Source organism: Strix aluco, chromosome 16 (genome assembly GCF_031877795.1).
Source record: "Strix aluco isolate bStrAlu1 chromosome 16, bStrAlu1.hap1, whole genome shotgun sequence".
Lineage (NCBI taxonomy): Eukaryota > Metazoa > Chordata > Aves > Strigiformes > Strigidae > Strix > Strix aluco.
Window position 1 is genome coordinate 15,641,125 of NC_133946.1, and position 12,008 is coordinate 15,653,132.

At 36.2% G+C, this 12,008-nt stretch overlaps 1 protein-coding gene across 1 annotated transcript in view; it reads left to right on the forward strand.

Annotated features, from left to right (window-relative positions):
• The window catches only part of OTOG (otogelin), a 106,461-nt gene that overhangs the window by 42,319 nt on the left and 52,134 nt on the right, over positions 1-12,008 (forward strand). The window contains exons 24-26 of the mRNA XM_074841775.1: positions 6,307-6,414; positions 10,590-10,728; positions 10,968-11,102. Coding sequence (XP_074697876.1) covers positions 6,307-6,414; positions 10,590-10,728; positions 10,968-11,102 — 382 coding nt within the window. The remainder of the gene's footprint in view (positions 1-6,306; positions 6,415-10,589; positions 10,729-10,967; positions 11,103-12,008) is intronic.

Consider the following 12,008-nt stretch of genomic DNA (forward strand, 5'->3'; position numbering starts at 1 on the left):
CTGATGTTAGTTCACTCTGAAGTTAAAGCCCTAGATTTCCTGAAGCAGACTCTCAGACATCGGGTTTTATAAAAATAAATAATTTAATAGTGTGATGCAGCAGGATCAGCTTGGGCTGGATGTCTCTGGAGAGGGATGGAAGGACTGGAACAAAAAAATCCCTGGGCCATTGCACCCTTACAGACTGTTCACCTGCCCCTCACGCACTCTCCTCACATGTGCCAGTGGTGACTCTGAGCTGAGCTCTTCCGATGCCTTCTGATGCCTTACTGGATTCCTTCACTGTCTGCAAACAGGCCGTTCATTATCTTGTCTAGTTGCAGGTGCTGTTGTTGGTTGTAACCTTGAAGCCTCCTTATTTTCTGATTTATGCTGGCTCTGGAGGCCCCTGTTTTCATTAAGTAGGTACATATTCAGTAAATCTAAGTAGAAATTTACAGCTTGCAGCCTAAGGCTTTGGCAAGTTTAGGTATTCATGCTAAATAAGTAAAGCTAAGCAAACAGCATACTAAATCACACAATGTTATAACTCTAAGTGATTAATTCTATTTCAAACTTACTTGTTTAGGATATAAGACTAGTATTTCTTAACACTGAGAGGCATCCCTGCTCAAGGGGAGAGTTGCCTGGCATGCAGTCTAGTTATCATCCACGGAGAACTCCGGTTGGGCTCATCCAACGATCTGTTGTTGGTAAAAGATCTCTCTGCCTCGAGGAGCAATTTTGAGAGGCGTCCCAGCTCAAGGGGAGATCACTGCCATGCAGGTGCCTAGCAGGGAGAGCTCAAAGAAGGCTCACTTAGGCAGTTGTATTTATGGAATAAAATAGTTGGCTTGTAGTCAAATTGTGTACAATGGGAGAGGTATGCCTGAGACTCTTGTACCCACAATGTTCTTTGTTTGCTCTGTGCCTTTGAGGGCTTCCTAGAGGAGTTCTGGGCATGGCTCAGGCATTTACCTCCTTTGGAGCCTGTACCATTAGGCATTATTTTCAGTGTTCTCTCTCTCAAAAGGGTATTTTTTGTCTCAGGCATTTATGCTGAAAATGTGCAGATGAGCTGTTGTCGTGTTTTGGAATCAATCACTGTATTGCTGAGAGATTTTTTTGAATATATAAATAGCAATTATGTGTTTAAGTTATGTTGGTTTTGATGGGATTTAGTCTGTTAAGCACATAGTTTGCAGTTTTTGAGTATTGTCACTCTAAAATTACCGTTTATGCCTTAAGAGCCTCCTCAAAACAAAAACTAAAAGCCACATGTTCAGTTGAACTGGGTTGAAGTAGTTCAGTTGAGGTCTGTGGACTCACACTCCTGGATGTGTAGGTTTTTGTGTCATAGTAAAAGATTGCTACTCAGACTTCTGTGTTTTACATGGAATGTCAAATTGTTCACATGAAATGGAACCTGTAATTAGTCTGACTCACAGTATGGTACCACGGTGAAAAAGTGCAGTGGTAAGGTAGATTTTGAAATTAACTGGAGGCATACATTTTCAGAATTGCAAAAATTCATCCTGTTGGAGCTGGCTGATACCCTTCAAAGCCAGTGGCTACTTTCAGCGGCATTATATGGCAGGCAACTCAGCAGAGAATAAGAAGTTTATATGACATATTTTGCTATGCAAGACCACTGAGATTGAACTTTTCTACTGCTTCCTGATGTAGGTTAGTTCTGGAATTTAAGCTATTAAAATGTGTTTTAACATTGGAAGGCTTAGAGTCAAGTATCAGTGCTGTCAAAGCTCTGACAATACATTTGTATAGTTACAGGAGGCAGAATTTTATAATTTTCTAGAGACAAATACAAAATTAAGAAGTTCCATGCTTTTTATATTTAACTTTGGCAAACTTAATTCTGTTCTCCTATGGCTGTACACTGCCTGTAGAGATACTGACACAAACTTTTTGCTGTTTTTTTGTGGGGAAAGGGTCTTGTTTGTTTTGTAGGACAGTGCTTAAGGTAGAACTAGGAAATGGTGTTGCAAACCCAGGATTTGAACCAGAAATATCAATCTGTACTGTTGAAGTAGAAATGACAAAGTATTTATTTGCTTCTATGTACTTAACATTTAATGCCAGGTTCTGACTGATAGGAAAGTGCTTATTCAGTGTTTGAAGGACACTTCCCAAACAAAGGCAAGGGAAAAAGTTTCCAGGTTCTGCCAGTCCTTTCATAGGAAACTTAACATGGCAGCATCTCGCTTCCATGATCACGAACTGCATGGTTTAGAATATAATGTGTAATCCAAGAGTCATGTGTCTTTATTTTAAACTAAATTCACAATCACTGTAAATGCTGTTCAGTTCTTTCCCTTACAGAGTTACTTGAAAGCTAGTCAAATCTGATGTCTTTTTAAATATTTGGCACTGGTGGTCCTATCCTGCATGTATATTTATGTTTTTGAGATTGCTTTAAGAAAAATTAAGATGGTCCTGAAGGTGTGTGTGTTTTTAGGTGTGCTTTTAGGAAACACAAGAGACTTCTGCAATGTATTAATTATGTGAGTTTTTTAGAGCACTGTATTATTAAAGTAACTAATACATTAAGTTGCTTTTGAATATAAGCTGTTGGATCTGAATATCCCTAATGTTTTAAGTCAGTTACTGAATTCACACCCCAATGATTTGTACTGTAGATTGACCACATAAGTCAGAGCAACACTGTAAGCCAAAAACAAATTGTTGGAAGAGAAAAATGGAACAAATACCATTACCTTCAAACAGTAACTTATGCTATGTTCATGGCGGTTCCAGTAGTGCAGGATTTGTATGCACTGTGAATTTGTGCAGCTTCAAAATCCCTCTTCTAGGTAATCAGTTCTTACTGGTGAAATATAAAACTGAGGTGACGTTTCCACTTTACAAGGGTAAAACAGCTATGGAATTTCTTAGATCTTAACGTTAGCTCTTTACCTGAAATCTTCAGTTTCATTCCTTTATTTATGCTTTTGTTTCTGTTCTTGATCTTGCATCAGTTTAGCTTCATTCATTATCATAATCAGTTTAACATGTTTGATTAGTTTTAGCTGATTTAGGCAAACAATTAAAAAAAACGTAGTGTAGAAAACTGAATATGTCACAGTTAAGAAACCTGTATGGGAAGCTACATTTTTTCAGGAAGGATCTTAAAATCTTTTTAGTGGGATGATTATTCTTCAGTGATACCATGAAAGATATTTAACACAGAGAGGGAAAGAACCTGTATTTGCAGAAAGTGGGGTTAAGATTTCAAGAGGGCAATATTTTCAGGCTATTTTTCTGATACCTGGAGAGTGAAATATTCTTTCAAGTACTTCACTATTTCTAGCATTCCTTCTTTGTTGTGCTTAGAGTACATTCTAGAGGAACTTGCATGAAATGTAAATTAAATACAAAAATAAGTAAATCATAGTGAAAAGTAGCAGTTGTCTGAGTGTGATTCATTTGACCTCCTTTTTAATCTGCAGTGAATAAATCAGATGCAAGTAACTATGCTATAAATATTTAAACTTACAGATCATTCCCATTCTATCGGTTACAGTTCTTACAGTGTAAAAATTATGATCATATACTTTGCCTCTGTTTTAGAAGTGATTGAGATAGAACACTAATTCTCTGGAACACACATTCTGATGTTGTTCCACTCTGCTTTGCTGACATATTTAGTGATTTTTAAGATTTTTATTTGCATTTTTTCTGTTTTTCATCTGTCACTGTTTAACTGCCTATTTCCTGTATTTCCATGATGCATTCCAGAAAAGTAATATTCTATTTACAGCACAGTTTGTAATTTTTCAAGTTCAATCTTTGAAATACACTTTCCACTTCTGGGTTGTGATGATCCAAATGATTTTTTTCCTCTTGAACTGTACCAAATATGCATGATTTGACATGTCTTTAGTGAGACTGCAGAAGAAACCAAGAGAAAAGACAGAAAGAGAGAAAAATCAGTAGTTTCTTCCTATATTTCAGCATACTATGTGACTTGCTTACCACAAATGGACATATGCTGCTTTGTGCCTGTCCTGTTCCATTAATTTTTCATGGTCTCCACTCAGATTGATAATGATCTCTGAAACAGTCAGCTTCTGTTCATTGTTCCTTATAACTTGCTCTTACTCTTGCTGTCAACAAAAACAGTCACTTTCCTGAAGATACGTACTTGTGTTTTCTCACTTCTCCCTTTGATTTTACCGCTGACTGCAGCATGAGTTGGACTTGGCTGTTCTGAACTTTATATCGTGTACAGTATAAAAAACTGTACTGTATATAAAATGTATATATTTTTTCAAAATGACAGTTGATGGTTAGCTGGAGTTTTGGTGACTATGTGGTACTGATTTGTGTGGGTGTGTGTTTTGGAATTTATTAATCATATCACTGCAGTGGAGAGGCCACAACCACGTTGCCTACGTAATTATTTCACTTAGTTCAGCAACATTTTAGAGCAGCTTCCCTGCTGTCCTTCTGTGATCCAGTAGTAGTGGTGAAGGATTCATGTAATCCTTGGGGCCACAGGAAGGAACCACACTCCATAGTGCAATGCCAAGGATCCTTGGAAAGGATTTGCAAATGTTCCCTGTGCATTGTTCTAGGAGGCACACAGAAATGAAAAAGGACTGAAAATTTTAACACAGGATTTGTTGCTAAAGGATTACCTTACAAGGCTTTTGAAATATTAATTGTTCTGAGAGATAAAATGTGTCAATATTACAGGTTTATCTGATCATGATATAGAACATTCAGGCTCTACTGGATATAGTGAATCCCATGTCTTTTATAAAGCCATTTTCCCCCTGTTAATATTTTCCCTCTCTGAATAGAGGGCCCCTCAATAACCAAAGAGGTCAATCTTTTAAATATATAAAAATACTGGAAGTTACAGAACTTAGAACACTGAGTAACATGAACAGCCTTGCCTCATCATGGAGCAGTGGAATTGTTAAAGTGCATGAATTAATATTAGTTCAGTCCAGGTAAGCTGCACACCCTGAATTCAACCAGTGATGTCTGATACCTGTGCTAATCCTATTTTTATCAATTTTGGTTTTTTCTGATGGATTAATTTTAATTACAGCAGGTTCTAATAGCACTTTGGGGATTAAAGAGAGGACAAATGTATCTTTATAAAGTGTAGACTGAAGTTGGGCAGGTAGTTTCTGCTCTTTGCTTCCTGATCTTAGTTGATTCTCTGAAGTAACCAACAAATGAACCTACAATGAAGAATGGATTAAAATTTGTAAAACTGAGTATATGTCATTAAAAAAAAATAGTTATTAACAGACCTTTCTTTGTAAAGGCAATTTTCTTCTTTATGTGAGGTTTTAAAAAGTATTTATATATAACTAATAATCTTTTAAAATATCCCTACTTAGAAGAGAAAACTGAACATTAGGTGTACACCAGCTATATGTTCTTTTTATCCCTTCCTTGTCAAGCACCTCATCTGAGAAAAGCTACCACAAGAAAAGGACTGTCATCTTTTTGAATCTTCAGTTTTATCTGCTACTCTAGGAGTTGTGATTATAAGCACAAATTTATAGTATTATTCTTGAACTGTAAATAGCTATGCATATGGTTATTTGTGTTATCATGAGAACCTCCTTTGAAGGCTGTGAGGATATTTCTGCCAATAAAGTTAAGTATATTTGTGATTGCTTGTATGAAGGTGCCAATCATATGGAAATGCATAATTAATTTTGTGCAACTAGGATAGCTCTTCTGATACTCACTAAATTATTCACAGAGCAAGAGGTGTAACTACATCTGTAGGAAAACTATGCAGCAAAATGGAAGCTCTTTAAATCGGGTGAAGAAATGAGCAAGATAAAAATCCTCATTTAAAAATTCTTAGAATAAATAAGCCACTGATACTTGATAGTAAGAGCACATACCATTAGAGCAAAAGGATGTGATGGCTCCTATATCTCATGGAAGATCTCTTGGCTTTAGTTAAATATAAGTTAATTGGCTGAGTTAAAAGAAATTTGGTGAGATTTAGAGGAGGTCTGGAAAATCTTAGTTTTCCAGACCTTAAAATTTGTGTTAATGAATAAGTTTTCACAGGATTAGTGGTTGAGGGCTAGTGCCTAAAGTGCTAGCACTTACTAAAGATACAATATTCAGTTACCTGTGAAAAGACATCACAAAATTACTCATATATAATTATTAATAAAATTGTGCCTTTTCAGTTTCAGAAGACTTTAAATATTATATGTTTTTCAATAATAATAATGCTAAAAATGTAAAAGTTTAGGGAAATATTTTTGTATCTAGATACCAGGTGTACTTCTACTGAATGTATATTTTTTGTTCTTTTTTTGATAGTCTTGTTAAACATGGGGATGTGTGCTTGGACGCAGATGAATGTCCATGTTCATGGAAAGGAAAGGAATACTTTCCAGGTGACAAAGTGATTTCTTCCTGTCATACATGGTAAGCAGAGATCTGTGTAGGTGTTTATTTCATTTTAGTTGTTTATGTATAGACGGATTATTCCTTCATGTTTCTTAATCAGAAATTTCACACCAGAGTCTGGTAGTTTACCCTAGCTGTTTACATTTGTTTGAAGAGCTATTGAAGTGACTTTTTTTTAAGGTTTGTTGTTTCAAGGAACTTTTACATACAAAATAATAGCTATTTGGGATTCCTTTTTAAAAAAGCTTGACTTAGAAATTTTTTTTTATTATTATCAAGGTAACCTAATTTAATATTCCTTGACCAGTGTTCTGAAAGTGCTGGTACAATCCTTAAAAAATATTACACCTGAATGACATTTGTTAAATCTTTTTACTTACTCATTTTCACATTTAGCATTGAATCTGAACAGTCTAAGGACCCAAAACGTAACCCTGTGGCCATAAGTATACTCCCGCTACAGTGATAACTTAAGGAGAGTATTGAGCAACATCATGTACTGAGCATAGTAACAGATAAATTAGTTGCCAATTTTGCGTGTGTGGATAACTGATGGACCAGTTGGCTTTTAAAGGAAGTGTTCCAATAGACAAGGGTTGATAGGATCACTCAAATGCATGCAGAAACCTACTCCTTTTACTATTCAGTGTTGTAAATGCAGCACATACCCTGTAGCTATGTTACTCCACAAAGTTTCCTTGAGCACTCTCAGTAGAACATGGTTCACTACCATTTCAATAAGCTTCATAAGAGCTTAGATGTGAAAATATACCACACCTACATGATCCTGAAACAAACTTGTTTCATGGTGGTCCCTGCCTGTTTTCTCTTCTGACCACTATTGAATGTTGCAAGTTGGCATTTAGCAGCACTCTCTGTCATACCAGAGCCTCAGAAAATCAGCTGTACTGCCAAACAGCAAGATACTATGGTAGTGGTGTAGCCTCCAGCTTCTCAGCAGAGCAATTCCTTCCTTTTGTTCCTGTCTTTTAGCTTACCAGGAACATTTAACTGGTGTCACCTGGTAAACTACTGCTCCTGGCCTGCACAGCTCAGTATAACCTAGAACAGTGAAGGCTTGTCCAGTCAGCACTAATCACTGCCTTGTCTGGATGTCGTTGCCCCCTCCAGCCTTGTGCTGACTGCCTACCTCTGCCTCTCGTCAGGTCCTCAGTATCTGCTCTAGAAGATATTTGTAGCCCTTTGGTCGACTGGTGAAGCGACTTACAAGCCATCTCCACTGGGCAGGCAGGTAAAGCGACCCGGGTTATTCACCCCCTTATTTCCAAAGGCCTCTCCAATTGGACCTGGCGTGGGATTGCTTGCATCAGAAAGAACTATTATATCCCATTTGATCTGTATGAGACTTCACCAAAGGCAGCAGCAGTGCAGGCAGAAAGACTGGATATTTAGCCTTCTCTTTTTTTACTGAGGCCAGGCCCATTAATTCATGTACAAACCCTTAAGGTTGTCATGGCTTTTCTAGTCTTCCACATCCAGAAGCAAAGACAGGTTAGTGATAATGTCTTTTTTGGCAATCAGTTGCCCACTGAAAGATGGGAAGTCTGCAACAAGCTCTGCTTGATACAAAGTGTATAAAGTCTTTGAGACTGCTGTGTGTGTATGCAGGGGTGTTATTTGATACATCAAGGGAAATGTGCATTTTTGCTTGTGCAAAGTATGAGAATACTCCCATGCAAATAAACCCACTTAGGCACTCCGCAGTTATAATGATTTCAGTGTTTTTTAGTGTACAGAAGTAGTGTTGATACTAAATATCACCTTATCTTGATAAGATTATATTAAATATCATCATTGATGTTTAATATCATCTTATAATCTTATTCATATCTGATCTAGTATTAGCAACATAACTATTAATTTGATTTGTCTATTGAACAGTAAAATGGCAAATAAAATAATTTCTTAAATGGCCAAAACTACCAGTGGAGTGCCACGAACTTTCAACCCAAGGCCTGGGGTCTGGCTGAACTGCAGTTCTAGGTTTCCCAAGTTTGGTTTTCAGTGCAGCTGACTGAATTTGTTATGTGCTGGTGAGATTAAACACAAAAGGTTATTACACTAACTGGCAAGGTAAGGTGGGTGGTGCAGTTAGCTATGCTGGTTTGCTGTCATATGTTGAGACCGTTGAGCAAATGCTGGTTAGTCTCTGTGAGCTGCTGAATTGGGCCTTCTGTGTTCTTAAACAATTACTTATTGGAAATACTTTTTTAAAAAGCTGGTCGAAGTTTGGAAGATGCTAGTAGTCTGCTTTTCCAACTAGGACTCTCTAGATTCTGGTAACTAAATGTTAGTTTACTTAGAATGAAACAAGACTGGTGCGAAGGACTTTGAAGACATTGTGTACCTCTTAAAGCCTTCCTTCTGACTGTAGATGTGTTAAGACTCCTGAAAAAGAAAGTATGCTAAGGAGCTCCCTACTCTTTACATGTTAAGAAATGTTTCTTCACAAGCCTTTAACAGATCAGCATGTGGAGGAGGATTTGAGTAGGCTGGGAGTAAAACTAAAACCTAATGTCTCACAGAGAGCATGAGAAGCAGCACTTATTCTTTCAGTCCAAATATAATTTCTTCTATTTGCCCCTCTCTCTGTTGGCTTCATGAGGTTCCTGCCTTAGGTATTGCTTTGAGGTGACTAGAGTTTGCTGGGCAAGTCCTACTGCCATCTATCTCCTAGTGCTTTGGTACAGCAAACACTTCACATTTCATACTTTTAACTTATTTTAGTCATGTGCTTAGTGTATTTGTATATGTAGTTATACAAAACACAAGCAGTGGGCCAAATCAATGATGGGATAAGCAGAGTCCTGGAAAATACGGAAAATTACTCCAGGTTGGTGCAAGTTGCATGGTAAGGGAACAGAAGGAAACATGATGCTACTAGTAATTGGAGCTGCCTAGATTTTCTAGATAATTCCGGCTCTTTTGAAAACAGCCATGTTCTGACCCTGTCATATATGATAGCAATATGGACAGAAAAGGAAAAGTTATACTGACAAAAAGCTTCATACCTCTTGGTGCTTCAGTATGAGGTGTCAAACATCAGTGATTCATCAAGTATTTCCATGAATCAGATTAATACTTTAGTTGTCATATGTGAAGCACTCAATCAGAAAATTTAAAATTCAATATGTTTGAAAATAAACTTAGATATGTGCCAAAATTACATCATATGCTGTATTTAATTTAACCTATATTGGTAAAATATACCTGTAGTAAAGCTATATCAGGGCACCAGCTCTGCTGTCTTTATCAAGGGAAGTTTTTTGTGTCCAGGTGATTTAGACACATAAACAGTAATATCTTAAAAATTACTTGTGGATACAGGAAATGAAGTTCTAGCCATTATTTGTAAATCTTACATAATTTCTGAAAATGTTATTTAGATTGCAACAGGGTGATGCATAGACATAGTATCCAGTGCTACAGAACCTCGCTGTTAGGCAGTTACAAAGCAAGGGTAATTCAGAAAGGTCTGAACAGTCACTTAGTGTATGTGTGAGAGCTTTTTTTATGCTTAAGGTGGCCATAGACAGAACTTGAACTATTCCAGAAGCCCTTAAACTGTTAGGCTAGGGTTAGGGGATGATGATACCCATCTGAAAAAAAAAAAAAAAAAAAATCCAACAACTCAAACCATGGTTCTTTTAAGGAACTTAAGCACCAAAATAGTGCTGCTGAAATTTTTCCTTTTGCACTTCTGTGAAATTCTCATTCAAGCGGAGAGTGAATAAAGACTGTAGTAGTAGGACACATTGGTTGTTGATGCTAAGATTCAGCTTGTATAGAAACAAACGTGTGAGAAGCTGAAAAAGAAACCTTTGTGGAGCATTACTGATCTGAGTAACTAGAGAATAAATTGTATTACTTTCAGATGGCATTTTTTGTTTTCTTGTTTCAACAAAAGAAATGCCCTTTCAGTGTCTATATATTCTGGAACCTATACATTATAACAGAGAGAAACACAGACTGTATGAGTTCAATATGGTTTTTTTTTTTTTTCCCCAGAATATAAATTTATATATGCTGCTTCTAGTTAACATTTCAAAATGCTTCTGTCCATGGTCATCATACTTGCATAACTCTTGGTTTTTTGCTTCTCAGTGCAATAGCTGTAATCATTTGTCTGTGGTTACAGTTGATATTACCATTATTGGTCATACATTTTTCAGCATTTGCCAGCATGGATCATTTCAATGCACCTTCCATCCTTGCCCATCAATGTGTACTGCGTATGGGGATCGGCATTACAGAACGTTTGATGGACTAACATTTGACTTTGTTGGAACTTGTAAGGTTTACCTAGTTAAGGTGAGACTTTTTTGTAAAGCTTCTCTAAAACTGGATTTTAAAAGTACCTGTTAAAAATTACTCTTCTACTTATTTCCAATCTGTATGTTTTATTGAGTCCTATGTACTGTTTTTTAAGATTTGATGTTGCTTGGATTTTGAATCATACATAACATAGTTTTCTGCTATTGAACTATGTAACAATATATGTATTTAAATTAGTATATTTTAAATTGTCCATTTCTTTTTTTTTTCTTCAGGGTACTTCTTCAACCAGTTTCTCTGTTATTATAGAGAATATTAACTGCTTTAATACTGGAATCATTTGCAGAAAAAACATTTTCATTAATATTGGAAAGTCTTTTTTAATATTTGATGATGAAACTGGAAATCCAGTAAGTTTCAGTCTTTAACACTAATCAAAAGGTAGCATATGTACTTCTCGGGGAGTTTTTTCCTTTTGTAAGCAAAAAATTATTGTGCCACTTAAGTAGCAGAGGCATAAATATTTTTACCATGGATGCTGATCACATCTGGATTGTTCAATAGAAACCTTAAACAAAATCCTGTCTATTTCACAGAAATATTAGAAGAGATGATTGTGATTCTTTTGTTTAGACTTAATTTCTTTTAGTGTCTTAGGAGAAATATAGATATTGTCAAGTCAGTGGGAGTTTTGCTATTAATTCCACTAGAACTAGGAGTTTTGACTGGTCTGGAATGTATAGGAGGAATATTCCTATACAGTTGTAAAAAATAAATTACAGTCCCTGTTATATCCTCCACAGCCTGAATTTAATGTTTGTTCTGGCCAAACTGCAAACTCTACTGCCCTAAATATTTAATATTTTTAGTAATTTTAGTATAAGCATTTAGTATATTTACAGTTTATAGACTGACTATACAGAGGAAGTTGTGTCTCTTTGTATCAGATATTGTATAATTAAACCAGACATCTTAGTCCATGCTACAAATAATTTGGAATCTGATTGTTACTGGATGGAGAGAAGAATGCTTTATGTAAATAAGGTGGCAATCTGGACATATTTAGACAATTCCTTATCTCAAGAAGATGCTCCATTCATGTCTACACCTATCCATAATCAAAAAAAGCGTGTGGCTAAGACCTTCTGAATGCAGTGATGTATAACTCAGTGAAAATCATAACCAGGAACCCTAAGACTAATTTTTTACCTCCCAGAGGAACCATTAACATTTTAATCTTCACTCCAGTTGCTGTTATCGATCCTGTAAGTTCGATATAAAATCAACTTTTAAAATAGGAAGATCATAAAAATACA